This window comes from Anopheles bellator, chromosome 1 (genome assembly GCF_943735745.2).
Source record: "Anopheles bellator chromosome 1, idAnoBellAS_SP24_06.2, whole genome shotgun sequence".
Classification (NCBI taxonomy): domain Eukaryota; kingdom Metazoa; phylum Arthropoda; class Insecta; order Diptera; family Culicidae; genus Anopheles; species Anopheles bellator.
The window spans coordinates 8894407-8910540 of record NC_071285.1 but is presented as its reverse complement, the minus strand read 5'-3'; the positions used below and the strand labels follow the sequence as shown (position 1 = coordinate 8910540).

The following is a 16134-nucleotide window of genomic DNA, read 5'->3' as shown; positions in this document are numbered from 1 at the left end:
TGGTGGTGGAGGTGGTGAGGCAGTCGTTGAAGGCACGGCCGGCCAGGAACTACCGCTGCGCTTCTTTCCGCACTTTTCCGCCGACGTAGAGGTATACAATAGAGCAGGCCGCTTGTTGCCATTGGGACGCCGCTTGCTTTGCAGTACGTAGTACTGTTGCTCGAAATGATCGTACCGGCCGTAATGGAATTCTTTTCGCTCCGTGCTGCAGCAGCTGCGCCGTTTTCGTTCATTTTTGCGTTCCTTCAACAACTTACTGTCCTCGAGCGTGTACAGACCGTAGAGCTTCAGAAACGTGTACTGATCCCACTCGTGGATGTTTTCGGGAGGCGGTGGACAACACTCTTCCAGTGGTAGGAACCGTTCGTTCGACGAGTCATCCGAGCTTACGGTAGCCAGTTCCACAGGTCGGATACTTTTGCTTCCATTGAGAGACTGAGACGATCCTGGCGTTGAGGATCGCGAATTGGATGAATCGGAAGACACGGACACTCCCCGCTGCTGATTCTGTTCGATCGCTGCCGTACCACCACGGGAGCCACGATTACTTTTTGTGGCCGAACTGGGTGGACTTACTTTCTGAGTAATTTTGGCTTTGTTCAGTGCCTGATGCAGAATATTGCGGCTACGCTTCATGGCAGCCGTAACGAGCACAGTGTCCGTCGGTGGTATCTGTTCCTCGGAACTCGCACGCTCGACAGTTTCAGCAGGTTGTAGCATCGGCTTCGCCTTCGGTGCTACGCCTCCATTGACTGACCGGGATCGTAGGTTTTTGAGCTCAACGGGTGCTTCGATCGTTTTACGTTTACTGCTTCCAACCGGTGTTCCGGGAGCCACGGTAGCTTTTGTTACTCCTAGCGGAGGTGGCAGTGGTGGTGGCGTCGGAGGTGTGACCGGCGGCGACAGGGAGTGTTTGAGTTCCTCGCCATCGACCACCACGGGACACTCGGGCTGCGGTTTCAGCAACGAGGTCTGCAATACTGGTCTCTTGCGGAGCTTTTTCTCCGATGGTTTGGCCGCTTCGGACGGGTGCGGTGCGGGATCCTCTCCGGGCTCCTGTTTTATGATCGGATCCAGCCGATATTTTTGATACAACTGCGATTCGCTCAAACGCTCCGTTACCTTGTGTGGCGTGGAGGAGAAGTTGCACTGAATTTCGCAATGGTTGGACAGCAGCCACGCGACGTAACCATTGGCAAGGTCATCGCCAAGCTCGACACGCCGCTCGTTCGCGGTGCGTTGCTGGAAGAGCTTTAAGCGCCGCGTAAGATCCTGCACCAGGCCACTCTGTTCCCTGCCGATAGCCAACATTTCGGCTTCGAGCTCCAAGAGGTATTGCTTTACCTGAGTTTGCTAGAAAACGATCACAGCAGGCGTTAGAAAAGGGTACAGCGCCGACGGATCAGAAAGTGTGCCGTCTTTTGGTGCTTTACCTGATTTGTAGCTAAGCTTTTGCACCGCTCGGCATAGTCCTGGAGGCGGACGAGGTGAGAAATGGTTAATCAAGAATAACACGCAACGCTGTGAACGATGCACATGTTCCCGTCGTCTGTTTGTGCATTCCCGAAGAACCTACCCACATGCACGCACATACGCAAACACATACACGACAACCCACCTGATGCACTTTCACGCAATCCCGTAACGAGCGTTGGCAATACGCGATGTCGTCCTTGAGCTCGTCGGGAATGAGGAACTCCTGGATGATTTTGTGCTTCTGCCCCTCGTTAACCATCGTTCTGTTGGCGGGCGACGGTGCCAACATCTGCACTTGGGGGCACTCCTTCCGCGTGCAAAAGGTGTTCGACGCACTTACCCTTCCTCATCCAAAAACCCCGTTTCGTTTCACTAGCTGCTGCCGCGGTTATCAATAGTGATTCTCAACCGCGAGCAATGACAATCCATACTGGGGGCCACACGGAGCATAAAAACGAGCGTAAAATTAATTTGTAATGCCAACTGTTTACGCCTCCTCCAAAACGTTTAAGGGTCCGCGCCGACCGCGAATCCGACCGTAAACACTGTTAGCAAACGCTTTGCTTACAAACAGAGGATAATATAAGTTCTTATTTGCTGGTATAGCAACAAAATCGAAAGAACGGAAAAATATTCATAAATCAATTTATTTCTCTTCTATTTCTATTTTCTCAGACCAAAAACACGAATGTAAACACGTTATATTTTTGCTGCCACACGAAGCGTAAACGGTTTGGCATTACAAATTAATTCAACGCTAGTTTTTACGCTTCGTGTGGCCTCCCAGATAGAGCCATACATAACACCGAAGTGCCAGCTGCCATCGAGCGGGCGAATTACGGGCGAAACTTTCGTACGCATTTCATTTTCGCTCAGTCGATCATTGTTGAATGTTTGGGGATTCTGCAGTTTATTGAGAAGTTTCGGAAACGTGAACAAAAACCGCGAAAAGCTTGTTTTGTTTTTCTTCGCAGAAAACGTTTGATTGAACGTTTGAAAACGTGAAATACATATTCGTCGTCGTCATTCTCAGCCAATTATTTGCTTCAAATCGTTTTATAATAGCGTATGGCAATCGTTATCCTTTTTCAATCGTTATCGTTGCAATCGTTTTAGGTTAGTTAGTTAGGAAATTAGGTCAGGCCATTGGGAAATTATGCCAAGTAATGTTTTTTTCTTATTGTTGCAGAATGTCTTCCAAGCGACTATCGAGCGGGGAGCCGCGAGAAGCGATCGAGGAGAAGCAGCGGCGACCGGAAGCCGAAGCCTACGACTCTGACTATTTATTCTCTGACTCTGAAATTATTAGTAAGCTATGTGTTGTATGGATGCCCGACTACACATGCTTCATGGCTTTGCCAGAATCCTATGAGTAGTTAGAAGTTTGAGGTTCGGTTAGTTAAATTTTATTTTCTTTTTCCACCGACTCTCTTCCACGCGGATCCAAAAACACGTGGGATGAAAATCATTTGTAAAATCCCTGTACTCGTACTTGGCATCAAAATGTTGGATGCCTTCATCAAGAACTTTTAACGCATGCTCATATGTGTTTAACGTAATCTTTTTTGTTTGAGAACAATTCTCCCAGGTGCAACTTGCTATTAGTTTTTTTGTTAAAAGAACTTATTCAATACTATTTTCAGCACTCGTTTTCCATCAAGCGGTGGTTTTGCCCGGCGTATTTCTTTTTGGTTACGGAAGTGTTTTGCTACTACTTTTCCAAACCGGCGAGCGAGCAGAGAATCTACGTTTTAATACATTATTTACCTAAACATAAACTGAACACAGGCATGCAAATACGCGAAATGTTTGTATTCAAATTTTTATTTTTCGTTCCAACTTCTAACGAGAAAAAAATGTTTGCAAAACATAAATCTGTGTTGATTGATAAATCAGACTTGATCAGACGTCAAATGGAGAGTATTACGGTAAAATTAACTATTTAAATACTCACTATGCAATGTTCAGTAGCCGTCGTACCGTTTACTTTAAACGCTGCAGCATTAACGTCGTTTCTTTGAACGTTTCGTCATTCAGCAACTGTTCCGGATGCTGCGAGCAAAAGAACAGTATCTGTTGCCCGTGGTGAAAGCGTGGCCTCGGAATCGGCGCCACAGTGCCGTCGTCTTCTGGTTCGGGGCGAACCCGCACAATAGTTCCACCATCGGCGCGCCCTTCAGTGGTGCTGTTGGTATTACCGTACCGTTTGGCTTCGTCGTGCACGATGCTCTGAATTGTGCACGATTTATTCGTGCCCATACTGAACGCCAGATTTGGATGAGTCTCTTGCTTACGATCGTGGCTACGGTCATACACGTTGCCACTTGGATCGGTGCACAGCTTCAGCACGTGTACCGTTTTGTTCGAATACAGTGCAAACAAGGTGTCGCTGGATTGTGCCATTTTCTTCAGCGTTACGATGGAATGAGCTAAAAGAAGCGATAATTAAATAAAGCTAAGAGGCGAGTACCTAACGATCTCTTACCAGGGTCCGGTTGAAGCAAAATAGCAGGATCGTGGTCTGAGTCCACAAAGTGGCTCAATCTTATCACTGTATGATCGCTAGATACCACCATCTGGTAGTGATCGTGCAGTATTAGATTTCGGAAGAATCGAAGCGGATCGTCCAGCACACGTCTTCCGAGTCGCGTGTTTATGTCGATAACCTTGGACTGTACGAGGGATACTTCTTTGAAGCCAAGGATCGCGTTTAACCCATTCGTAACGGCAGTTACGCCCCTATATAGGTTCTGAATGTGCCACACTACAACTGTACCGGTAGAGTATAGCGCAAACACCTTGAGTGTGAAACGGAATTATGTTAATGCCAATTTCTTTTTTCCGAAACAATGACTTCCGTACCTGTTCGAGCATGCAGTCGTTTCCGGTCTCTAGCAAACTGTCCCTGATTACCGGCACTGGTAAGACCTTCACAGAGACCATTTCCCAACAACCCAACTTGTGCTTGGCATCGACATCAGGGGCCACAATCTGGTGTGGCGGTAGGATTTTGTTGTAGCAGCGGCCAGCATCTCCTAGCCACATTTGAAGCGTTCTGGAAGCAAACGGGACGTGGTCAACTACGCAACTACTATAGAATCGTTACCTGCCGTTACCCATCGACTGTTCCCCCGAATACCATCATGCCTCTTCGACAGTCGTAGTCCAAACAAACGATGGAAGACCACGAGCTGAACCTGTACGTAGGTCTCGTGTAGGTGCCACTGGCCCAGCATTCAATTACAAAATCCTCCAACTGATTTTCCGATTTTTCTCCATTAGCGGAATCCGCATTCTGCAACAAGCGTACCTGAAACGACTTGCCAGTATCGAAGGTACGCACAACTTTCTTCGCCCCCGTGGGTCTATTATCGAAGTTTGCGGATATAAAAGAAAGACTATCATCGTTGGCGGTTTCGTCCGGGTTGCTTCGGCGGCGTTGGGTTCGCTCTAGCAGTGCCTCGAAAATGGGAGCTGCGCGTCGCACAAGCTGCAGGATTCCTAGTTGTTGAGTTGGGTGTCGCTCTGCCCCACGATTTCTCATCGATGCTGTACTAGAGAATGGGCGCTCCAAAGCGCCGCTAAGTGTGGAAAACATTCGTTCGATACTCTGCAGGCTGCTGTAGTTCTGGACACCATCTTCGTCCCCCTCTTCCCCATCGTCCCAGGTGTTCTCCTCATCACCGGCTTGCCGTTTTTCCTGCATGCATGTCGAACGGTTGCGCATTGGCACACGGGACGTTTGCTGAGCGGTCGACGTTGTCCCGGTGTCTGTTTGCGTATGCTTTCCATGGGCGATTGACGTGGTGATGCCGAAGCGTGTTCGCAGCTCAAAATACTCTTCCGGGTCGAACTGGTACAGATCGATCATCACCTCGTTGAACGATATTTTGCTTAAAATATCCACACTTCGGGCGGTACGAGGGTTGACCTGTTTCGCGATCACTCTCTGCACGCTATCGATCTTACGAACTTCTGGCGGGGTACTCTCTACCGGAACAACTGGTCGCTTATCGGCCTCTTGCCCACTGTGTTCCCCATCTTCATCACTAGCTTCCGATGAGGAGCTATCTGACTCGGTGCCCCCCCCTTCACTTGCACCGGAACTAGAACTACCGATGCCCTCGGGAACACTTTCGTCCGACTCAAAGTCCGACTCGTAATCAGCGGCTGGCGGTTCGGGTGTTGGTGGCGGTTTTGGAGCCACCGGCTTCGGCGGTGCTGCGATAGAGGTTGCCTTCTTCGGCGCAGTCACTGGCGGTGCTTTGGCTTTCACACTAGTCTGGGCTTTCGGTTGATCACTACGAACGGCTGGTCGAACGATTGACTTTTTTACCACGGCTGGCCGGATTGGGCGTGCTGGTCCGAGGGGTTTTCGTGGCCCAAACGACATCTATAGGAAAGTTTACGGATAGATTGCAAAAAAATGAAAGCTCTATAAGTCTCTGAGTCGCCGATATGGTCTATTTCCTACTGAACACCATTAAAATAGGAAGAAAAGAAGTATCGACCACAAAGCTAGTGGCCCGCATCGATGTTACGAAATGTGGTGCGAATTGTTGCGCCAATTTCCCAACAAACACAATCATTCACTCGGTTTCCTTCGTCCAGAAAGTGCCATTTCCCCGGTCGGCAATAAAGTCATAGAATCGCTGCGCAACAACACGATTCGAAATGCAGTGTAAACTAGCGGAATTGGACAAATATTATTAGTGATCGTGAATAGAAACCAAACGAAGTGGTAGCCAAAATCTGACACCGACTGTAGCGTCCGATCATCTCTGCCGAAAATCCGCTCAGCTGGATCGTCCGGGCATTGCGCCTGATGGGGAAAAGGGCGCGCTGCAACCTACGGCGTGAGAACCGGTATTTTCATGGTCAATCAGCAGCCAAGTAACCCCAGTGACTCAGCACACAACCTTAGCACGGCACCCACCACGCAGTGTGGCTTCCCCGTGTACGTGAAAAACCTGCGCGACAAGTGGGATGGCTCGCTGGCCATCCCACTCGCGGGTGCAGCTCGCTGTCTCACTCTCGTGCGCCGTCACCGTGGGCAAAATTTAAAAATGCGCCAAACAGCATCGAAGACCATGTGCGCGCCGAAGACCTGGCCGATAAGTAAACACGTGTTGCGTGCCCGAACGGGTGTAAGTGTGTGGTTGGCAAACAAACGAAAACCAGGCGGCCATCGCTGGGAGGCATCCGAAATCCCCCCGAAACCCAAAACTCCATCGTAGCGCGGTTCCAGACGGCGCACGTCACAGCGGTTCGTTGCGCACTAGACCGTGGCCACCGTTGGCCACCACGAATGGAACCGATTGCTGTGTCGGTCGATTTTATACGATTTGTTTTCTGTTTTCGGTGGTTTTGTGGTTTCGGTTTCATCATCGGCCCGTGCCGTCTCGGTTGGTGGTGGTCGTGGCGCATTGGCACAATGTTTGTATTGCAATTGCAAACGGACTAAGCGCAGGACGACGCGAACTTTCGGGACGATTCGGACGGGATGGTAAACTGGTATCGATCGTCGTAAAAACCAAAAGCGCATCCCGATCGTTTAGTTGTTTATTTTTGGGTTCCATTTTACGCGTCCGTCGGGTGTCGGTGTTTGTGTGTTCCGCGCCACTTTTCGGCCCGACCCGGGGAAGGCCCAGACACGCTTGTGCGTTGGACACCAGCTCAGACCGTCACCGCCGTTGGACCGCTCGCGAGTGAGGTAATGCGGAGCTCGGTTGAAGCGCGTTCGCTTCGGCCTGCCGACCAGTCAGATCGCTGCTAATAGGCTGGACGTGCGGATCGTCAGAACCGTGTGGATCGCGCGCCGTCGGGAACTTCGAATTGGGTTTAGCGCGCGCTGGTTGGTACCAAATTCCGAATTACGAAACAGTGCGGTCCGTTCAAATCGATCCACCCCTCCCGTCGCCGTAAGTGTTTCGGGCTTTGTGGACTACGCAGCCCTTTCGTCTGAGTCTTGCGTAAATAGTGTATTCAATACGAAACGTCCGCGTCTTGATTCTTCCGGTCTATTGTGACACACAAAAATGCGGTTTTCAATGTCACCGGCGGGGTTCGTTCAACGGCTGATAATTTATGTGATTTTGGTGCAAGCGCTTGCGATCGGTGTCCGATCGCAGGCCTCCAAACAGTGTAAGTTGAAGCTTTCGGGCCCCCACCGCGTGTAACAGTACACCACGGGCAGTTCCAACCCAGTGGCGTCTTCCAGCACGCGTGTTTAGAACAAGTGATTTGAATGCCAACGCAAGCGACAAACCCGTTTTTCGGCCTCGAAGGTGCATCACCGTGCACGACGCTGTCTCGTATTACCAATGGGCCAAATGTGTGCCGATTCCATACGTGTTACATAATCTGATAAAACTACGATCAGCAGTCTAGAAAAGTAAAAGTGCGTGCGCGTTAAAGGACGAAAACACTTTCCCATCGTGGTCGCGGTTTGGCCACATCAAGTCGCATCAAGTGGTTCCCTTTCTCCCTCTCTCTATCTTTCTCTCTGGCAAAACTCTCACTTTCGAAAGTGAATTCGGTCATTCACGGTGGGCGCTTAATTCGGGACAGTAGCGGCTGGTTCAAGGACACCGGACGGGTGTCCAGCCCACAACTCTCGATCGAGGCCAATGTTGCTATGCTCCGAAGCGAGGGGCCCGTCGTCGTGTTACCATTTTCTTATCTCTCTCGCCCGCCCCGACGATCGGTCGTCGCCAAATTAATCCTTTCACTTTTTACGAATTTTTGCTCCATTTTATGCTGGACCTACGCTTCTCTGACGGGGTTGCGATTCATTTGCCCCCTTTTTGCTGTATTTGACGAATGGATTACATCATTTCCTTTCATCATGGCACGCAGAAAGTTAGATTGACCGCACTGCGTTCCGTCCACCTCCGTAGGTAGAATAATTCATGTAGCGCGATCTTCGAGTAGCACCAATAATTTGGAGGATACAAAAATGAAATCTTTCCGGAAACGTGTTTGTGTTGCCCGACCGAGCAGCGTCATTGGTGGATGAAGAATTAATGGTCACAGTTCGGCGGATGCAGTTTGGAAGCGGGTTTTTTGCCCGTACGCGTTGCCGACCAAGAATTATAATTCGCGGCAAATTCATTACGATTCAATTGGCACCATACCGGCGTGACAGCGTTGAAATGCGTAAAACAAAAGTGGAGACATCGGCCACTCTCCGGCGCTCGGCTCGCGATCGTCTACGATCGACGAAGGTCGCAATATGTCGGTCAAAAACCTGAAATTTGCCGCCGCCTCACCAATGCAAGCGTGTGGTTAATACGCCGTCATCGTCGTCGATAGCCGGTTTATCGGTTTGCATGATCGACACTCGCGGGGGCACGTTTGTTGGGGAAAACCTGACCCACGCGTTGACAATCTGTCAGCTTGCGGGATGTCCTATTTGCATAATTTAAGAAGATGATCTTGAACAAGGTGTCATTCAGAAGGAAACTGATCGCAAGCGAAACAGGAAGTCAGAATATGCACCAGTGCATCGTTCTTACAGAAAGACGTGATAAGAAATGAGTAATTTTCAATGTATCTTCAAGGACTGGTGATCTGAAATGAAAAAGGTGACGCAAAATGTGATTATCAACAGTAAACATTGTTGTTGGCATCACTCACAGCAAATGCTTCTCAGGAACGCGACCCCTCGATAGAGTAGACGTGTTAATTAGTGCCGAATCCCTGACACTCCCAAAAAAAACATGTATTTTTAACACCTTAATAACACTTCCACACACGGTTCTCTTTGTCTCTCAACATGTATCCCGTCGGTAGTGCGCGTTTGCGTTGTGGAGGGCAGCGGCAACTACAAGAAGGGTGCCCAAAACTGTCCGACATTGGAGCGAAAATCGAACCTGCGGTGCGTGTACGGACTGGACCGGTTAGACTGCCTGCGGAAGGTGCATAAGGGCAACGCAGATTTTGCCGCCTTCTATCCGGAAGACTTGCTCGCGGCCCGCTGGTCCGGTGTCGACATTCTCGTAACGAGCGAGCTTCGCTTCCATAAAGGTGCGTACTGGCCGACCATAGCCTTGACTTGGACGTTCGAACTTAAACCTTATCTACTTCTGGTTCTGCACGCCACAGAACACTTCGAGTACCAAATTGTGGTGGTCGTGGACAATGAGGCCGAAATTAATACCGCCCGGGAGTTGCGCGGTAGCAAGTTCTGTCACCCCGGGCACGGCCTCAAGAACCACTGGACGGAAGTGCTGGCCGATGTAAGTGTGACTATGCAACAGTAAAAGAGAGTAAGGGAGATAAACAGTTCCGTTTGCTTTCAGTACTTCGAGAAGCGACTTACACCACGCGAATGTGAGGCCGATCTGTCGCCGGTCGAATCGAGACTCAAGTCCGTTTCATCCTTCTTCGGGCCCTCGTGTCGGGCCGGCCCTTGGGTGCCGGATCCGGAAGAAGACCGCCAATTAAGTATGAGTGTACTACGTTTGGGCCACACTTCCGGTCCCTTCTAATATTAATCACACGCTTTCAGAAATAAAATATCCATCCCTGTGCCAGTTGTGCTACAATTCTTACCAGTGCGGTATCGGAGACAAACACTGGGGGCGCCGAGGTCCGCTCTACTGCCTGACGAGTGGTGCCGGCGAAGTGGCCTGGGCTCGCCTGGATGATGTGCAGAGCCACTTCGGGTTCGGCGGACTGCCGGCTGAAGCCAACTCGTCCGAGTACAGTTTCCTCTGTTCCGATGGTCACCTACAGCCACTGAACACGAGAAAATCGTGCGTTTGGGTTTCGAAACCCTGGCCAGCAATTGCTGCACGATCGTAAGACTGGCAAGCAACGTAGTGACATCCTCAGCGACTGACGACTCTTTGTGGTTTGGTTTTTTCCAGCAAAGTTGCCATGCAAGTACAAGACTTGGTGGCGAATCTATCGCACGATGACGTCAACAGTTGGCAGAATGCGTTGCTGATGGTACTGGAAACGTACCACGTCAATGTGACCACACTGGACAGTGTTATCACCGTGGATGACTACCTGGATCAGGCGGTCGGGTTCCAGAATGCATACAACAATCCGGGCTGCAATCCGAGCCGATCGATAGTGTTCTGCACGAAGTCCCTGTTGGAGCTATCGAAGTGTTCCTGGCTCCAGGAGGTGGCCAGTGTGTACGGTGTCGAACCTGGGTTGCAGTGCATTCGCGCGGAAAGTTTGGACCACTGTATGGCCAAGGTACACTCCAAGGATGCCGATGCGATGATCGTCGATCAGGACAATGCGATGCGTGCCAACCGGGACTATGGCCTGCGGCCGATTCTGTACGAACACTCATCGAATGCCCTGCACAAGTACATGATCGTTGCCGTTGTTACTCGAAGCATCCCATTGAGGTCGGGTTATGGTAAGTTCAAGTTCCCTTCGCTTTCAGGGTCTTACACTTACACGCGCTCAATGGTTTCAGATTTGAGAAACCGTAAAGCATGCTTCCCGCGGTACGAAGGAGCCGCACATATGGCCGTGGTGACGTCACTTCAAAACCACTCGATCGGGGACGTGCAAAACTTCTTCTCCGATAGTTCCTGCAACTGGAAGCGTAACAGCCACTGTGGATTGCGGTACGATGGGGAGGAAGGCGCCATGCGCTGTTTGCAGGAAGGTGTCGGGGAGGTGGCATTTGTGAACTACGAAACATTCAAGGCATTGAAAGGTTCGAGGGCTCTGATCCACTTGCTACGTCCGGTTCTCTAAAGTTTCCAATCATTGGCTTGTAGGTTTCAACGCATCGAATGCACAAGATATGACGATATTTTGTCCGTTCAATCGGCCGGTGAAGCATCACGCCCTGTGCTACCTTGGCTGGACGGCAATGGGAAGGATAATGGTGAACAACGAAACGGTCGCACGACGGGAGAGCGAAATTTACAACGCCCTCAAGGACATCGACAAACTGTTTGGTCGCAAGAACGGCTACAAAGCGGAAGCGTTCAATCTGTACGGTCCCTTCGATGGCCGGAACAATGTGCTGTTCAAAGACGGCACGGAGAGCCTTCGAAGTAGTCAGGAAATGGCACGGGACAAGAGTGATGGATTCTTCGAGCCAGCGAACATCGGGCAGGAACTCAGCTCCTCTTTCTGCCCGACCGCAGCCAACAACCGATTGCTAACCATCGTGGTCACTTTAGCATTGGCACAATTTTGGCGGGAAAGATGAAAGTGGCCGTTCCATTGTAATCTCCAGATGTAGTCCCTCGAAGTCTGGTCAGAGAATCAATGCATCCGTGAATACCATCGAATAGACAACATCGATTACCATACTCTTATCGGCGACACTGAGATTAGGCACCGATACCGTGCATCGTTTAGTGTAAGTTTAATTGTAGTATACGCCAATTGATTTGAAGCCTAAAGCAAACCAAAAGTTTGACGCAGTTTTGATAATGTTCCTGCTGCAGTACCGGCACCCGGGAACCCGGGAGTCGTCAACGTGAAACAGCTCCTCAGCCCGCCAGCCACGAAATTGCTTACTCACTGTTTGGTGTAGTTTGCGGAAATGGCCCACCGCTTGAAACTGAAGCACTTCCGGAAGTATGCGATATTTATGATGATAAATTAATGATGTCGAAAATAAAACTCTGCTCAAAAACACGCAAACAAACAAGAGTGAGCACTTTGATTGAGCTTAGGTTGTTTACCGTTCTGTTGACGGAAAGTCGTTGCCATAGCAACCGGCAATGTGACACGTGTTTGACGAAAATATGTTTGGGTAGCGAAAATTTGAATCGATATTTTTAAACGTGTCCCATTAGCGACCGCCAGGTGTCGCTAGTGTAGCACCAGAGCGACGCAATGTTGTACGCAATTCAACCGCGCAGTGTCGCCGCATCCACCCATCCAACCCAACCACCTGTTGCAGCGGGGACGAGCCTCCACGGCGCGATTGCACTCCAAGGATCAAAAACCTTCCCCACAGACACAAACGCAAACTACCAACGACCTCGAAACCGCGTGCCCTTTCCGCCAGCGCTCAGTGTAGTAGTATTAGGACTTGCCCTTCATCCTTACGATGGCGGCGACGTTGAATCAGGACATGCGTAGAAAGTGCGTAAAAAGGGATTGTTTTCGTCCCGACCTGGCCCTTGAATCCTCTGTTCTCTGTCGGTTCTCCTCGGTCCACGGTCGGTCGCGGGCCAGGCATTGTCAATCGTTTTCGTCCTTACGTGTGGGGGGGCCTACGAAATTGATTCGACTTTGACCTATCAGTACAGAACCAACCACTTTCTAGGAACGACCACGGCTCGCAGTAGGGCAGTTTCTTTTTTGTGCTTGGCTAAAGAACCATTATCTTAGCTTCCGGTTCGTGATAGATCGATATCGTAGTTACGCGGGGTAAGTAAAGGCCTTTCAAATTGTTCTCGTGTTAGTGCTGTTCTAGGACGTGTGGATAATTAGTACAACCTGTTCTTTCAAAGGAACTCTTTTAAAATATAACAATAATTACATAGTGCTAACTGTGCTGCTTTTGTTTTACATTAATATTTCTTTAGCACACGCGAAGAATTACGTTTTCGTAAATTATTCACTGTATTGCTCACTACAAATGGAGAAGCTGGCGAATGGCAATGATTGGCGGATGGAGCTCATTACGGAACAGTGGTTTCCGGAGGTGATTCAACATCTTCGCCGAACGTTCTTTGCCGACGAACCCCTCAACAAGGCCGTCAGTCTGTGTCGCCCCGGCCACGGGCACACGCTTTTGGAGAGGCACAGCCTCTCGAGTTTGCACGATGGGATAAGTGCCATGGCGGTCACAAGCAACGGCGAGGTAATCCCCACCCTTCAGCATGATTCCTTTGATATTAAATTCCAACCCCGAGCAGATGGCTGGCGTCGTCGTGAACGGGATACTGCATGGAAACGCGGATACGGGTCGTGCCCTAGAAAAGCTTGCAGAAACGGACGACGACAAGTTTCGCAAGATTTTCACTCTTCTGTACGAGGAAAACCTTAAGATAGATCTGTTTAAGCAATTTTCGGTGGAGAAAATATTCGAAATCCGTATCCTGTCGGTAGATTCCAAGTAGGTGGAGTAGGAAAAGCTTCTCGATTGCGTGTAAGAACGATTGCTCATACATCTTTCAGATTCCGTGGTCAAGGGTTGGCCAAAGCGTTGATGAGAAAGAGCGAAGAAATTGCTCGTAATAATGGCTTTCGGGTAAGCGGTGGATAGGAAATGGAGTGTCCACAGACGTTTGACAATGAACGGATCCATTTTCGCAGGTGATGAAAACCGATGCAACGGGATTGTTTTCGCAGCGGGTGGCAAGCTCACTAGGGTTCACTGACCGTCACGAGGTCAAGTACGATGAGTACCTCGACGAGCACGGCCGCCCGGTGTTTCATGTGGGAGCGCCTCACGATCGCTTGAAGATCATGTACAAGACACTAGCATAAATGTCTGCGTCCAACTCGTCGAGAGAGGAAACACCGAAGAAATTAATCAAATGCTTGCTCAACGCAAATCCAGCAACAGTGCAAATATCAAAATAACCCACAATCATCGTTGTTATTGAACCAGACATTGGTGCTACAGTATCGGTGTGCCGTGAAAACAAATCCGGTCCAGGCCGTGAAACATTGTCCTATCAGTCGAATCATCGCACATTTTATGCTAAAACCTCAACTTCAGACCATCGACGTGAACCAGGGATCCATCCGTTAGGACCAACAGCAGTACCCCCCAGCAGTATGGCGAAGTACAACCCGCAACTTGTTGATGGTCATCTTTTTATCACCTTTCAGCGAGACTCGGGATGGAAACCCTTTTATGTTACGAAGGTGTTTGGAATTTTTAAAATGCTTTACAAACGACACCTCGTTGTTGGCAGACGACGACGACGACAGTGATGTGACAATAATGGCCATAAGTGTAGGGAGCCTTTGCGAACATTTGTATTTATGTTGTTGCTAAAATTTACCTGCCCCGAAAAGAGGGCCCGTTACGAAATGTGTTTTGATATCAACATTTATGTGAAACGGCAAATAAACTAATCTCCTCAGAAAATGCTTCGTACACCGACGTTCGCTGTGTGTCTCTGTCATCGAAAGGCGCAAGAGAAAAAGAGCCGAAACCCGAGAGTCGTTCCAAATCCGCGTGGCAGACACTACTCGGGAAAGATTTTATTCATCGGTACCTTCAGAAAGATTTGGTTCGAGATCTTCTTGAAAATGTACCCAAACGTTTCCTCGTACGAACTGCGAAGCTCCCCAAAGACGACCTCCCAGTTATCGTTCAGCACCTGGTTCATCGTTCTCCCTACCAAAGGCATTCACATACTTTTGTTAGGCACCAAAAAAGGAACTGATAAGAACTTACCCAAATTTGGATCACCATTGAACAGATTCTCGAACTGAAACGTTACAAGCTTCGGTTCAAAGTGCACAATGTACTTCCGGATGTGCATGAACTGTTCGCCGTTCCGTTCGACTAGCTCTCCGATTAGCTCGTGGTACGTTTTCAGCCTGTGCAGGGTAATGTTGGCCAAACCCTTCCCGGTGATGGGTAGCAGCAGTATCCGCCCATCCATCGTATAGTTTCCGACAAACTGTATCCGCGGCGTGATTGCTTCCGCCTTGATGATAAGCTTTTTCAAATCGGTCCTAGAAGCGATTAGACAAATTATTTTTCAAGGTTCTGAACCCTTTAAAAGCGACGGTTCCTTACCTATATTTCACGATGGTCGAATCAGTGAGATGGCTCAACAAAACTCCGGTGAAGTGTTGTCGCAACGTGATCGGGGACGAAGGGTTTCCCTGTTCGAACGACAGTGCGTCCACCGCCAGCGGATCCAAGGGTAAGATACCAAACTCTGGCAGTCCATCCTTCAACAGCCTGATAGCTCCATTAACCGCGTTTCGTAGACAGCGATCGAACTGGATATCGCTACGGTGACACCTCTCGAAATTGCTAGCTGAAAAGGAATGGCAATTGGATTAGCATTCGCCACTGACCACTACACACTAGGCTACGTACGCAAATCTTTTCCTTCGACCGCAGGACCGACCGTCAGGAAGCAAATGCCCAACGCGTAGTGTAGAATGCGCCACCGCCTATCGGTCATCATTTTGCTCGTATAGTCAATTTAGGAACCTTCCACACACGCCAGATCCGTGCAAATCCAATCTCTTCCGAACGCAGCACACCGCTGCACTGGGTGTGTTCTCGTTCGGCCTCCGGGGTAAACTGAGCTACAATCTTTCGGACGAAGATCTGTTTTATAGGATCCGTCACAACAGATCATTGTCCGCTTTGTGTCGCGCTCCAGAAGGGACCCGGAAGCAGACACAGGAATGTCACTCCGAAGAGTACCAATGGATAGGGAAAATACTGTGCAATTTTAATCAAGCATATCACGTCCCACTCCTGATCGACACATATAGCTCTACGTCATCGATCATCAGACAGCGACGGAACCGAAAACGATGGATGAATAGGTGTGAATATACGCATCATGTGGCCTCGTCTTCGCGATCGCAGACAGTTCAAGTGCAAATGTGCAAGATGCACAGAACGGTGCGTAAGAATAAAGTATTCAATGTGTAGCGCGTAACTGTACAAAGTACAATACATTTATCGCAAGGGTGAAAAGAAGGTGAGAGTAGTAATTTAAGATGCTAATA

The 16134-nt window shown here is 49.5% G+C and overlaps 4 protein-coding genes across 4 annotated transcripts; 2 read left to right on the top strand and 2 right to left on the bottom strand.

The window, feature by feature from the left end:
- Positions 1-1866, bottom strand: LOC131205277 (uncharacterized; the record flags this gene model as incomplete). Its single annotated transcript, XM_058197314.1, has 3 exons — positions 1619-1866; positions 1434-1472; positions 1-1353 (listed from the first exon to the last, which is right to left on the bottom strand). Coding segments are annotated over exons 1-3 (1539 nt in total), but the record flags the coding sequence as incomplete, so codon positions are not given.
- A 5660-nt stretch (positions 1867-7526) lies between these two features.
- On the top strand, positions 7527-11897 carry LOC131205217 (transferrin). The gene is made up of 8 exons (XM_058197235.1): positions 7527-7620; positions 9271-9504; positions 9583-9716; positions 9780-9924; positions 9989-10280; positions 10350-10858; positions 10919-11164; positions 11208-11897. Exons 1-8 carry the CDS (start codon positions 7527-7529, stop codon positions 11666-11668), a joined length of 2115 nt encoding a protein of 704 aa, XP_058053218.1. The 3' UTR covers positions 11669-11897.
- Positions 11898-13016: 1119 nt separating this feature from the next.
- Positions 13017-14507, top strand: LOC131206360 (uncharacterized). The gene is made up of 4 exons (XM_058198884.1): positions 13017-13279; positions 13332-13534; positions 13597-13669; positions 13735-14507. Exons 1-4 carry the CDS (start codon positions 13055-13057, stop codon positions 13906-13908), a joined length of 675 nt encoding a protein of 224 aa, XP_058054867.1. The 5' UTR covers positions 13017-13054; the 3' UTR covers positions 13909-14507.
- Positions 14508-14618: 111 nt separating this feature from the next.
- On the bottom strand, positions 14619-15578 carry LOC131216798 (protein takeout-like). Its single transcript, XM_058211381.1, has 4 exons — positions 15488-15578; positions 15179-15425; positions 14827-15114; positions 14619-14766 (listed from the first exon to the last, which is right to left on the bottom strand). Exons 1-4 carry the CDS (start codon positions 15576-15578, stop codon positions 14619-14621), a joined length of 774 nt encoding a protein of 257 aa, XP_058067364.1.
- Between the last annotated feature and the right edge of the window lie 556 nt (positions 15579-16134).